The 14,718-nt window shown below is 46.6% G+C and overlaps 1 protein-coding gene across 1 annotated transcript in view; it reads right to left on the minus strand.

The window, feature by feature from the left end:
- CNTNAP5 (contactin associated protein family member 5) overlaps positions 1-14,718 on the minus strand; it is a 414,335-nt gene that overhangs the window by 211,808 nt on the left and 187,809 nt on the right. The window contains exon 4 of the mRNA XM_084643956.1: positions 12,769-12,916. Within this exon, the coding sequence (XP_084500082.1) occupies positions 12,769-12,916 (148 nt within the window). The remainder of the gene's footprint in view (positions 1-12,768; positions 12,917-14,718) is intronic.

Genomic DNA, 14,718 nt, shown 5'->3' on the forward strand with positions numbered 1-14,718 from the left:
CCTCCACTTTTGTAACCAAATAAACATAATCTTACCTCAAATAAATATTCCTCCCTCCTAGGGGTATCCGCATGTCAATGATGATCTTACCAAGCATGCTTCTGACCTTGGCTGGAGGTATCATTCCAATGCTATGTCAGAACGCTTTTAAAGGAGTAAGGCGTCTATAATTCTCATAACCCATCTTAGCATCCACTCTACACTCTGTTAACAGGCCACATGGGCAGATTAACTGAGTTGTCACAAACACATCCTTTTGGAGCCACGTCACCACAGCTCGGCCAGTAGGGACAACTCTGCTTGTTCCTCTTTAGACAAGATAAACTGGAGTGTGGGGCAACTTCAGACCAAGCTTTTAAGGAGTTCGTCTTTAAAAATGATGACAAAACTCACAAAGGAGCCAATGTTTTGTTGTCATGCACCCTGACACCAGTGACTTCTAGATGATTTAACTGGGAATTGGTCCTGCTTCGAGCAGGGGGTTGGACTAGATGACCTTCTGGGGTCCCTTCCAACCCTGATATTCTATGATTCTATGTCAGCATGATAGCATGTTTGATATCACACTGATATCTGGCTAAATGTTTCTAATTGCTGTAATAATCATAGAACAAACATGGTTTGGGACAACTGAGAAGATACCTCAGAAACATGGTATTTAGTGCATCTATAGCACCATAACTTCACATGGGGCTTTACAGAGAGTTAAGGACCAAAAGGAAGCACTGGAAACCTTGTAAGAAACGAGAATGCTGTGGTCGCCTCCAGAGTGCATCCCTTGTGGCCCCTCGTGGCCCTGCAGGGCACTGACTTCAGTGGCCACTCGGGTTCTTCCAGTCAATTACCCAGACCAGATTACTTTGTGTGGTCTGGTTTAACAACTTTCTTTAGTGAGTACAAACTACTCTTTTGTCTCTGAAGTTCTCACCCACTTTGGGCCCATATAAGAGTCCCAGAAAAGTTTCCTTCCCCCTGTTCAGGAAGCCTCAGCCCTCCAACTAGAGCTGGGTAATTCAGGCAGCTATTAATGCCCTTCAGAAGACAGGGGTCCCCTGCTTTCCTCCTGGAAGCTAGGCTGTAGGTTAGGTCACCAGCAAGACCACAAACAGCTACTTCCCCAGCTGACCCTTTTCCCCCAATTAATCCTTTCACGCTCAGACTGGGAGGGCTTAGCAGGCAGACCTTCTCCAGTTGGAGTCTCCACTGCTATGAGGGAGGAGACAGCATATATGCTGGTCCCCTTGCCAGATCTCAAACCAATTGGCTGGGAGAGAAGGAGTTTTGTCCCGCCCACTCTGTAAGACTCCTGGTCCCAGCCCTTAAAGAAACAACAACAGGTTCTCCTCTGCCACGCCCCCCCCCCCCCGCAAACACTACTTATTCCCAGAACTGCTTCATCTCTACCAATATCTCCTATTTCTTAGGTCCTTGTGTCTATAAGACTGCCCAAAAAATCTTAAAGGGCCAGGACTACAGGATAGCGGTGGGCTGGCCCCTAGCTCCTACTGCCCTTAAAGGGACTAAGCTGGTCACAGAAAGCTACCGTATATTAGATTTCGGATGTATTTTGCAACTTAGAGCACCGAATTCTGCTCTTTATTTATGCCCCTGTAACTCACTAAAACAGGAGCACGGCAGGAGCCCAAGTTAGAACAGGACTTGGGACCAGATGTCAATAAGAGATATCCAGATAAGCATCCAAACGTTTAGATACTTATCCCAACTGAACCAAACACCTAAACCTTATGAGGGTCATGCATCACTGGCCACTTTCAGTTTTCCACTAGGCAACAGCATCACACATGCTTTACGATACCACGCATCTTCTTCTTAGCGTATGCACAATGTTCCTCGGGTAGCACATGACGAGGATTCATCACTGAATCCTTAGCTGGATCATTAGTTTCCCTGGCTCGGGCCCTGTACTGATGGGGAACGTGAAGTAGACACTGATCCATGCCCCGCACTGACAGCATCATGAAAAAAACCTGTTATTGCAGAGCTCTGCCTCTCTGGGGGGAACAAAGATCCCTGAATGAAACAAGAATATGACATATAAATGCTAACACTCTGACATCCGAAAGTCATTACTAGCAGTTTGCATGACAACAAATCATTGGCTTCTATTTAAACATGGCAAGATCCATCTCAGGTCAAACACAGACACTTTACAGCACCTGAAAAATACCCCTCTAAAGATGATGTCTTCAGTTTTTCTGTTAGATACAAGGTATGTATGGAATAAATTTCTAGTAAAAGGTCAAAGATCAGGAATTTTAGAAGGCTCAGAAGAAACACGGGAGATCCAGTCTAGCCAAAATACAATGTAGAGAATAATTCTTCACTTCCCCCTAAGGATATCAGGGTCTTTTGTATCTCTAAATTTTCAGACTCCATCACCCCTATAAAAGGCTGATAAAAATTAGCACAGTATGATAGACTGATTAAAGTAAAAGCAGTTCTTTTTTCCCCTTTAGGACAGTGCCAGATTCCCAAATCATGCACAATATAGAGGAAGATTTTCCATGTGTTGAAATATAGTGACTGTCAAACTCAGAGGTTGCAAAGTTTATGTTCATTTCAAAAGTCTGTATTAGAAATGAGTGAACAGATTTTTTTTGGTTTGTTAGCAATTCTGAAAAATTGGCAACAACAACAAAAAGGTTGAACCAAAAATTAAATTTTCCAATTTTTTTGGCAAATTGAAAAGTAAAATAAAAAATGTTTTGTTCACGACATTTTGTTCCACCCAAAATAAAATGTATTGATTTTGAGGTTTTTTTCAAGTCCTTTTTTAAAGGAAAATTTTCTTTAATTTCGAAAGTTGCTTCAAATAAAAAAAAGTAAACACTTGTGACGGGTCGGACCAAATGGCTATAGGAGAGTAATAGAAGGCAGATATATTAGCCCCAGGCTAAGTAGGTCCCGTTTCCCTGGGTAAGGTAACAGGGAAGGTTTCAGAACAATCAGGAACCTTCTGGAGACAATTAAGACAGGCTGATTAGAACACCTGCAGCCAATCAAGAAGCTGCTAGAATCAATTAAGGCAGGCTAATCAGGGCACCTGGGTTTTAAAAAGGAGCTCACTTCAGTTTATGGTGTGCGTGTGAGGAGCTGGGAGCAAGAGGCACTAGGAGCTGAGAGCGAGAACGTGGACTGTTGGAGGACTGAGGTGTACAAGCATTATCAGACACCAGGAGGAAGGTCCTGTGGTGACGATAAAGAAGGTCCTATGGGAGGAGGCCATGGGGAAGTAGCCCAGGGAGTTGTAGCTGTCGCACAGCTGATCCAGGAGGCACTAGACAGCTGCGTTCCACAGGGCCCTGGGCTGGAACCCGGAGTAGAGGGCGGGCCCAGGTTCCCCCCAAATCCTCCCAACTCCTGGTCAGACACAAGAGGAGTCGACCTGGACTGTGGGTTCCCCCCAAATCCTCCCAACTCCTGGTCAGACACAAGAGGAGTCGACCTGGACTGTGGGTTCAGAAAAACGGCCAAGCTGAGGGCTGCCGTGAAGCTCCAAGGCGAGCAAACCCGCCAATAAGCGCAAGACCCACCAAGGTAGAGCAGGAACTTTGTCACACACTTCATTTCAAAAGTGTTGAAACAAAACTTTTTGAGTTTTTAGGATTTTTTTCCTACTGAAATTATTTGGTGAAATTGAAATGAATTCACAAAATATTTTGGTGATGCTGAATCTGCATCCTTTCCTCCCACCACCAAAAAAAAAAAAAATGCTGAAAAAAGTTTCACTCCGCTCTAATCAGGATACTTCTCCATACTGTCCAGATCTCAGAGTAACCAGAACTGAGCTAAACATTTCCCAGGAAAGTAGCATTTTTTTCAAACAAAAATCCTAGTTCTTCTTGCTTCTGGCTGGGTTGGAAATAATGCCTTTCCTAGGGTAGCCATTCCTAGGTTATGTAGGTATTTCTGCTCCCAGACACAGGAGCAACGTGAAAACAGACTTTGCTGAAGTTCAGTTCAGGTTCTAGGCTCAAGGGTTGAGTCTGGTTTTTGTTAGCACTGGAGTTTCTTTTAAAACTCTAGATCTTTTGGAAACACAGTAATCTGAGGAAGGGTTTACTGGCCACCAGGTTAACTCGAGCAGTTAAGGGTTACATTGTGCCTGCTTCTGAACAGCTGCTGTAGAAAAGGCAGAGGTACAGGGAGTCCACTGCACAGGAAGCAGAAATGATTTGTCTGCCAGCACACTACTGCATGAAGAGAGATGTTGGCCAGCAGTGGCAGCCACGCTGACCAGCCCAGAGGAAACATACCGGGACGAGGAGACTGTGTGGTCCTCTTCCATGAAGAAAAGAGCACCAAGACAGCTGCACTGGGGGGAGAGCGTACGTGTGACACCTTTTTAAAGAAGCTCCCCCTAGGTCTGGAAACCGTATGATGCACGCAAGCATAAACAACAAGCTTTACCCTCATTTCACTCTTATCATTCAGAGTCTGGAGGGGCATCTTCAAGGCATCTGCCACTTGCAAAGGGAGGAGACGGGGGGATGTGCAACCTCATCCCTCCCCCCCATGCCTCCACTAAAGGATGCCTTTATTTTACAGCCCATGGGGGCCCTACTGGCAGAGCAAAGATGCTCCGAATGGTTGTATCTCCTGACTGGCCTTGCTAGCCCCACTCCTGCTGCTGCTTTGTGGGCAACAAACTCCACAGCAGATAAGGGAGTCTAGGAAGCATGTGCATCTGTCCCTATACATCTTGCAGTTTCACTGCCTGCAGTCTAGGGAATTACTCTGACCGAACACCTCCACAGCCTAGTGCTTGAACAACATGCTTCGTCTCCATTGCCAGGGCATGGCTATCTCTTAAGAAGCAAAAATTTGGCCATTTGTCTTATGCTAGCAGTTATGAAAACTTCACTGACCTCACCTCCACCCATGGGTGCTTTCTGCGGTGCATTCATTTGATCTCATGGCATGAAAAACATGTTAGAAGGAAAGAAAAATAAAAAGGTCCAGCCAATAGCTTGTAATTTTTAAAAACACAGTATCACACTGTGTTCCCGGGAACGCTGCCCATGGAAGACGAGGAATCAGACCCCTGATCTGCAAAGGTGGAGAGCTGTAACTCCCCAAAAGAAGTAGAATCTCACATCCCATTGCATGATCGCCCACCGTTCCCCAGCCTGTTAGCTGAATTTATACCTGATCCTGCTGATGCCTTTTGGACCATTACTCAGTTGTAGAATATGAACAGCATTTTCAGTGTAGCCATAAATCTCCTCCTATAGAAAAGGGTGGGTCAGCAGGATTTTTCCAGCGTTTAGCTAACAAGATTTTTCCAAAGTATTAAGATACCCCTGTTTCCCTCACAACATCCAAAACAATCAACTTGCCATTTGTCTGCACATGTCCTCTGCTATAACTTTGGCTATTTCTTATAATCACTTCACTATTTGGAATTCTGTAGCAAAGGGTCTGTGAGAGTTTGCATTATAATCCCTTTATGTACAGGATTTATGTTTAACTCATGAAAAATTCTTTCTAGGCTGCAATTTTGGGTACAAGTTCTCTTAGCTGCATGATTTTATTTTTATATTTAAGGTTATAGGGGGAGGAGTATGGTTATTTCAGGTGTGGGGGGGGGGACAAATCATTTTGCATTTGAAACTTTCTTTTTCTCCCCCTCTCTGTGCTGCTTTTAAGAGAAGAAACAAACAACCTCCATGTGGTATTGCTGAATTCTGCCTGATTTTACAGCCTATGAACCCTCTGTTAATTGTCAAGGCAGTTACTGTATGAGTAGGGCCCTACCAAATTCATGTTCCATTATGGTCAATTTCACGGCCACAGGATTTGAAAATTGATAAATTTCACATTTTCAGATTTTTACATCTGAAATTTCACTGTGTTGTAACCTTGGGGGTCCCGACACAAAAGAGCATTGGGGGTCAGTCACAAACCTGTTGCAAGGGGGTCATGACATTGCCACCCTCACTTCTGTGCAGCCTTCAGAGCTGGACTATGAAGGCAGCAACCGCAGGGCTTCCTGCGGCAGCAGGACATTCCCGGAGGTCGAGGTGGGTCTGATCTCACCCACCACCACTCAGAGCAGCTGTGCAGGAGATGGACAAGCCCTGTCCCTCCCCAGCCCAGCTGGAGCTAGGAGACCCCTTTGCCGGAGTGCTCCTAGGAACAAGGGGACATCAGATTTCACAGGGAAGGGCTTATTTCACAGTCAGTAATGCTTTTTTCACGGCCGTGAAATTGGTAGGGCCCTATGAATGCGTAGAGGATGGGTAAGCGTGTTTGTGAATACAGACCTAGCTTCATTGCTTTAAATATCATATTTCAGATACAGGAAACCCATCTTAAGTAGGTATTCGAGGGCCCAGCAGAAATTTGTTGCCCAGCAGGGACGATTTTTTAAAAAAGGATGACAACCAATCACATTAGGATCCTAGAATGTATTTTAGAGCTTGTGCACATTCGTGGCAGCACGTAGTGCACATGTGGCTGCAGTGAAAGACGGGCTGTATGCATCCTCACTGCAGTGTGTAGTTGCACCCAACAGTGAAAGGCTCCGGCATGGGGGAGGCAGGAGCCTTTCTCCGCGGCCCCCCCGCCAGAGACGCTCTTTGCTGCTGGAGTCTTTCAGTGGGGCAGACAAAAGCTCCAACAGCAGCAACGTACTGCACCGTGAAAAGCAGTCGTGGAGATGTGGGAGGCATTGCTTGAGCACGTACAGCGCCATGTAGGGGACATAACCTAGGATTCAGGCGAGTAAGGCACTTCGCTCACCTAAGTAATGCTTCCCGGCTACACTGCTATCTATACTTGTGCTAGCTGGGCGTGCCTTGTCTGTACGCTAGACTCCGCTGTGAGACCTACCCTTAAAATGTCGATCAAAAACAAGGGTTAGAATCATAGAATCATAGAATATCAGGGTTGGAAGGGACCCCAGAGGGTCATCTAGTCCAACCCCCTGCTCGAAGCAGGACCAATTCCCAGTTAAATCATCCCAGCCAGGGCTTTGTCAAGCCTGACCTTAAAAACCTCTAAGGAAGGAGATTCTACCACCTCCCTAGGTAACGCATTCCAATGTTTCACCACCCTCTTAGTGAAAAAGTTTTTCCGAATATCCAATCTAAACCTCCCCCAATAAGTTTTCTTATTGGAGGTAGGGTTGCCTGTTCAGGGTCCACTCGAATAATTTTTAGGACTACAGAATAAAGTTAACACAGGTCTGGTGTTCATCATTTAAAAGCCAGCATTCCCCAGCAGAGCGTTAGTGGATGGGTCTCAGGACAGGGTTAGCAAATGTTGCCATTCAACGTGTTTCAGCCCTAAAGCACTTCAGTAGGACTGATCTGTTGTTTCCAGCACTGGCAGCGTGCTTGATGCTCGAGAAGTCCTAGATGCTCCCACAGCAGTCACTACCGAAAGCCAACGTTTCCCAACAGCTGAGCACAGTGAGCCACTGGCTGGGGCGGGAGGCTTTGACCGTTACAGGACTTGACTCTGAAAGTCATTTAGCAGTGCCGAGCAGAGAACTCGAGGTTGCTCCTCTCCAGTGCAAGCAGGAACATAAGAATGGCCCTACTGGGTTAGACCAAAGGTCCATCTAGCCCAGTATCCTGTCTTCCAACAGCAGCCAATGCCAGGTGCTTCAGAGGGAATGAACGGAACAGGTAATCATCAAGTGATCCATCCCCTGTCGCCCATTTCCAACTTCTGGCAAACAGAGACTAGGGACACCATCCCTGCCCATCCTGGTTAATAGCCATTGATGGACCTATCCTCCATGAATTTATCTAGTTCTTTTTTGAACTCTGTTATGGTCTTGGCCTTAACAACATTCTCTGGCAACGAGTTCCACAGACTGACTGGGTGTTGTGTGAAGAAATGCTTCCATTTGTTTGTTTTAAACCTGCTGCCTATTAATTTCATTTGGTGACTCCCTAGTTCTTGTGTTATGTGAAGAAGTAAATAACACCTCCTTATTTACTTTCTCCACGTCAGTCCTGATTTATAGACCTCTATCATCTCCCCCCTTAGCCTTCTCTTTTTGAAAGCTGAAAAGTCCCAGTCTTATTAATCTCTCCTCATAGGAAAGCTGTTCCATATCCCTAACCATTTTTGTTGCCCTTTTCTGTACCTTTTCCAGTCCCAATATATCTTTTTTGAGATGGGGTGACCAGGTCTGCACACAATATTCAAGATGTGGGCATACCAGGGATTTATATATACCCTACATGCTGGCACAAGAAAGATTAAACTCTAGACCCAGCTATAGCATTGAAAAAATTGCCTAAAGAGCTGGAAGTCTCAAGCCACTTGTGCACCTGCTCTCTTTCTCTCAAAAATTCAGGGTTAAAAAGGAGCAGATGTGAGCAGAGGATGTCTGAGGAAATGCAAGGCACTCGTGCACTCACCCGCATGCCAATGAGGAGCTTAGCAGCATGCTCCCCTCTTTGGCTGCACAGCAGTCACACAACCATGGGTCCATTAATGCAAGACCAGGTTCCCTGGTATTTCTGGGCCAGCTGATCACTCTTTATCTTCTGTTTATGAGTGGGATCCAAAGCCCACTGAAGTCAACAGGAATTTTTCCACTGACTTAAACAGACTTTGGATCAGACGCTCTGGGCTTGATTCTCATTTATACTGAGAATCCTTTACGCCACTCCGGCAGCGTCAACGGGCCTTAGTGTAGCTGCGAATCAGGCCCTTACAATCACTTTTACATGCCACAGAGGTGTAAAGGCACTTTGGTGAGGGAGAAGTAGCCCCCCAGATGAGCAACACTCTAGACCAGAGGCTCCCAAACTGCGAGGAACATCCCCCAGGGGAAGCGACAAGGTCATCAAGTGGGGGCAGAGAGGAACAGAGGCGCTTCCCAGTCAGCCACACCCTGCAGGCCCCTCCCAGCGATGGCGCTGGGAAGCTTCTGCCATCACCTGACTGGACATTTTGCCCTGGCTTAGGGAGGTGGCTTCGCTAAGTTTGGGGGCCTACTTACTGTTTTGCCCTGGGCAGAGCCATCTTTAGGGTACGGCGAATCAGGGTGACCACTTCAGACCCCGTGCTTTGGGGGGCCCTGAGGGCTGGTGCGATTGGCCGGTGCGGTCGGTCTCGAAAGTGATGGCTTCGTCACTTCCACCCCAGGCCTGCACCCTGCTAGGGACAGCTCTGGCCCTGGTGCCCGGAATTGCTGTCAGCAGGCCTGGGTAAGAGTGAACCAGGGGCACCCCTGCCTCCCCACCTTCCATAGGCACCCTGTACCCCACACTCCGCCTCACACGGGCACCCTATATCTCCCAGACACCCAGAACCTCCCATCCCCCTCTGCTCCCCAAGAAACCACCACCCCCTGCACCCTGCTGCCCCCAGCACTACCTGTTTAGCTGGCTGGGCTATCCATCTCCGGTGGAAACAAGGTGGGGAAGTGGCAGACATCGGAGCTAGGTTATCTTTCAAAGAGTCTCACTCTCCTTCCTTCAGGAGCCAGGTTATGCTTCAGGCCAGCTGGAGCCTTCAGTCAGCCTTTTTTCCTAGCTGGCCCTTTTCCATTCACTCCTTTCACCTGTCAACTTGGAGAGGTTCACAGAAGCCACCTCCTCTGCTGCTTGTGTACAGAGCGCTCAGAGAGAGCTCTTCTTTCTTGGGCCCAGGGGCACATTATACAGTTATCCGACTAGTTGCACTCATTCCCTTTAAATTACCTCCTCACAGGTAGCCTGGGCCCAGACTCCCCTTAAAGGGGCCAGCAACCTCATGCCAGACAGGTAAACTGAGGCAAAGAAGTCAAATGACTTTTCCAACACCACAGGAGGACTGGCGATCAGAAGCAGTACTTTAAAATCAGTGGTTCTGGCTTGTGCTCATGAGTCTAGATCACATATTTATCCTCCTCACCCACACACGACTAGTTTGACTGACTCTGTAAACTGTTATCGATTAAATGTCAGTTAACTTGCATGTCAGACAGGGCACACCAGGGAAAGTCATGGACTGTCCTGCCCTAAGGTAGTTTGTATTTCTTCAGTCGATTCAGAGTGTGTAGTTATCATGGGTGATTGCAAGTTCAAAATATAATTTTTAAGAGGATCTTTGCCTTTATTTATACTGAAAGTTTGATAGCAGGTCATGTGCTTCCTTGTTTTCCTCCCTTCCTTAATCCTCTGCCTCTAACTCTTCCTCCTGGACTGGAGTATTACAGTGCATGTCACAAAGAATTCCCCCTCAGTGACCCCTTATGTGAGAAAATAAACCAGAATATTTTGCACATCCAAGAAAGGGCAGATGAGTGTCCTCTAATTTTGACTATATAGCAGGCCTGCTTTCATACAAGACGAAGGTCAGCATTGTCTTGACACAGAAGGGGAAAAATTTTTTTTTTTTACGCCATTGGAAGATTCATGCCAAGCTGCACAATTCAGCTGAATGAAGAAAAAGTGGATTCAATTTCAAATAATAAAATCATAAGGTGAAATCCTGGCCCTGTTTAGGTCAATGGAAAAATTCCCAGTGGCTTCAACAGGATCAGCATTTAGCAGTCATCCAGAGCTGCCCCCACCTTCCTCAGTGTCCCCTACAGTTTATTGTTAGTACCTTGGGCCACTGATTTTAATAGTGAGGCATCCACACCTTTGTTTGGGAGGCTAGTCCATGGTGTAACCCATCTCACTGCAGACGTCTATACCAAACCTGCAGCCACAACAGAAACTGCACCCCTCCAGGGAGAGGGTGACCTTCCAGCGTGATGTTTGCTTCTCATGCTCCAGTACCGCTTGGCGTGGAGTGGGATCTGATTCCTGCTGATGGAGTACTCTTCCTGTTTAAAACAGGAAATCTCTATCTCTCCGCAAACACAAGAACGTAAGAACGGCCATACTAGGTCAGACCACAGGTCCATCACGCCCAGTATCCTGTCCTCTGACACTGGCCAATGGCAGGTGCCCCAAAGGGAATGAACAGACAGGTAATCATCAAGTGATCCATGCCCTGTCACCCAATTCCAGCTTCTGGCAAACAGAGACTAGTGACACCATTCCTGCCCATCCTGGCTAACAGCCATTGATGGACCTATCTTCCATGAATCTATCTAGCTCCCTTTTGAACCCCAAGCACAGTTCCGGACATCCCCTCTCGTGCGACTGACCCTCCCCCTCCACACACGTGCGTGACTTAGGAGTTTGTGGGAGGGGGTTGAGAAAAAAGGTCAGCATGGTGTGCCAGGGTCCCTCCCGAGTCCCTACCCGACCACAATTTGGGTGGCCCTCCATTGTTTGCGGCCCACAAGAGAATCTCCAAACAGAAAACAAACCAACAAAAGGAGTCTTTTCCCTCTCCCCCGCCCCTGGGAGATGGAGAATCAGAGTAAAAAAAAAAGGTGGTCAGTCACTTAGGCAGTCTTTGGGTCAGCCCTTTGGCTTATCTGTCCATTCTAGTGTCCTCCCTCGAAGTTCAGGTCTGCCTCCAGCCCCTCCTTTTGGTCACCGTTTCTTTACACCTGGTCCATACAGGATCAGAGGCAGCAGGGTCTGCAACAGTCTGTCTCCTCATCCGTCTATCCCTGTAGCCATCAGTCTCCAAGACAGAGCAGTCCTCCCTCTCTTCACCATGCTTAAAAAAAGGTCAGGTCTTCCCTTTTTAAGCTGCCTCCCTCCAGCCAGGGAAAGTCTTACAGGTGTGTCTGGTTAGTGCTGGCTGAGCCCGTAAGGGCTCGTTAGCCTCCTCTCTACTGGAACGAGGGTGTGTCCCCTCACAGTCACACATTGGTTCTCGTGCCTTCCTATCAGAGGTGCTGATCCAGTGGCTTTACTGGGGCGAGAAGATGGGGGGGGGGAGACACCCAGATTTTCTGAAGCCGGCCCTGATAGTCATCCTAAACTTTCCTTGTCATAACTTCCTCCCACTATGCCTAGTTAGGCCCCAATGTAGCACCTGAAATAGTTCCTCCAACCTCAGTATTACAAATATTTGCAGATTATCATGCTGTTCCACCTCCAATCTCACCTTCCCCATCCATGCACGGACATGCTGAGTCATCTCTTAGCCAAGGTACACATCATGGTTCTTATAGATCAAGCCCTTCAGCCCCCTCATTATTTTTGTTGCTATTCTTTTGAACTCCCCTCTGTTTGTTGGGACGTTTTCAGGGCCAGAATTGTGCACAGTGGGCCAGATCATCTGCTGGTGTCTATTTAGTTATATTGAAGACAATGGAGCTGGGCCGATTTTCATCATCTGGAGATCTGGCCCAGTAAGTCCCGACACAGTAGAACTGTAAAGATGCAAGTTTGGGGGTCAAATTTTGAAAATGCCTCTACATCTAAAAATGCAAGGGTGCACAGGTTTAGAAAGGTCAAGATGAATTTGTTCAAGCAAAGAGCATAGACAGCTAACTAATAGACTGGACATTCAATGATATGCCATACAAAAATTAGAAAGGTGCCTTTATATAAATGCAAAAAATATTCCAACATACTCTCTAAAATGTCTATGAATTCCTTGATTATATTTCCGTTTTACTTTAGTCTCAGACCCTTATCCTTTATACCTATTTAATTCCCTATAAATGCAGGGTATGGGGCAAAGATGATGTTATAAGGTATCAGTGGATGGGAGCTCAGCCAACAAGTAATGCTCATCGGTCATGAAAGCTACAACTCCAGTCAGATATTATGGTTGTGCATGTTCAGATTAGATGAAAAGATATACTCGGACCTGGTACATTCCCTGGGGCTTCCTGGAACATTAACAATGTTGTTTGATGACATTTGTGTTAAAGGCACTTACTGTATGAGCAACCATAGACCTCAACTCTCAGGCCTATTCTTCCACTGGGATTCCATTTCAGAGGGACAAAGCGCAGGAAGCGGGTTTTCACGGAGTGCAGAAGTTTGTGATGTACGACACTGTCAGCATTAGTGTTCCCTGTGAAGACCTGCAAGGAAAGGAAGCTCCGGTGAGACTTTTAACAGTCAGTTAGTTGTGATCAATGAAAAAATAAAAACAAACTCAAACTCAAAAAAAAATAAAACTTTCGATGGACTGAGGAAAGACTGCAGGATCTCAAAGACCAGGTTTGACTGAGATAAGCATCCAAGCTTCGGGAACCTAACTGAAGCATCTTGAAACTATCTACTGCTGAAATGCAGCTACCCTTATGGTGGAATACAGCACCCATTTAAAGATGCACAGCAGCTCTACAAAAAACAATATGCTACAGTTTTGACAAAACATTTTTTTTGGTTGAAAAATTCCATTTCATCAGACTTAGGAGCAGGGACTGTCTTTTGGTTCTGTGTTTGTACAGCACCTAGCACACTGGCTCCTGGTCACTACCATAGACGCTGACAAAAAATGAGTGGGTGCTTAGCACCCACTGGCAGCCAGCTCCTCCCTTCCCCACCAGCGACCCCAACGATCAACTCCTCACCCTCCATCCCAGCACCTCCCACGATTAGCTGTTTCGTGGCATGCAGGAGGCACTGGGAGGGAGAGGGAAGGAGCAGGAATGGGGTGTTCTCAGAGGAGGGGGTGGAACTGGACAGGAAGAGGTGAGGTGGGGTGGGGGTGGAGCCTGGGGCAGAGCAGGGGCAGGGATGGGGGTGGGGGCAGAGCGGGACGCTGAGCACCTCTGGGCCTGGAGGAAGCCAGCACCTATGGTCACTACAGTACCGCAAATAAGAATGTTTCTGAGAACTCACAACTACCCAGGTGATCAGGGCATTCTCCAGGGCTGTGAGAAACCCAGGGTCAAATCCCTCCTCTGAATCAGGCATATTCAGAGAGTCCTAACCACCCAAGTGAGTGTCCTAACCACCAGGCTATTGGCTAGTCTGTAGTGGGGTGTCTTTCTGTTTGCTTCTCCTCTCCGGAAAGGTCTCATTTTCATCCCACTTCACAACATATTTCAAAACCTCCAAATATTTTCATAACACTCAAGTTTTCTGGCCAGCGCTAATACTTATTTAACTATTCTGAGAATGAACTGTGTGAGAGAACTATGTTTTGAGAATGAACAGGCTGTCTCTTTAAATGCACTTAAAAAAATCTCAGTGGGTTGCCTGGATAGATAGGAGAATCTGAACCCTATTCAACCCTGGTGTAAATGAGCCCATCTACGCTGATGTGAATGGAGTTGAACCCACGTAATTTGATGCATTCATTCCTTTGAACATAAAGGCTGAATTTGGCCCTCTGAGTGCAAAGGTGTTGAATGGACTAGAGACATTACTAAAATAACATTGGGCCAGATGTTGGGCTGGGGTAAATTGGAATAGCTCTATTAAAGTCAACAGAGCTATGCTGATTTACATCAGCTGAAGATCTGGTACAGTGCCTCTTAAATTAGTCTTTGGCAAAATTGCTGTAACACTCAAACTGAACGTCTTAGCTATGTCTGCGTGTGGAAAGACAGAAGAAAGTTCAATTAGAAGACATGTCAGCTCATCCAAGCTGATGCATTAAAAAGACATCAGGCTCAGGATTTGGTCTCCGTATCACTTGACACACATGCAGGGCAGCAAACAGCAACTTATTTACAGATCTACAGAAGCAGGCTCCTGTAATGATGCCGATGATTATCTGCTCTCTCACTTTATTAGGCAGGTAATGGGGTGGGTTTGAACTGTGAACAGAAGGAGAAGCGCTGGCATAGTCCAGGCAGACTTGAGGTTAACTATCTTCCAGAGGAGCTATTTTAGGATGTAGCTTATTCTGTTTTTCCTGCCAAAGGCCAAC

The sequence above is a fragment of the Lepidochelys olivacea genome, assembly GCF_965140295.1.
Source record: "Lepidochelys olivacea isolate rLepOli2 genome assembly, chromosome: 11".
NCBI classification, from domain to species: Eukaryota; Metazoa; Chordata; order Testudines; family Cheloniidae; genus Lepidochelys; species Lepidochelys olivacea.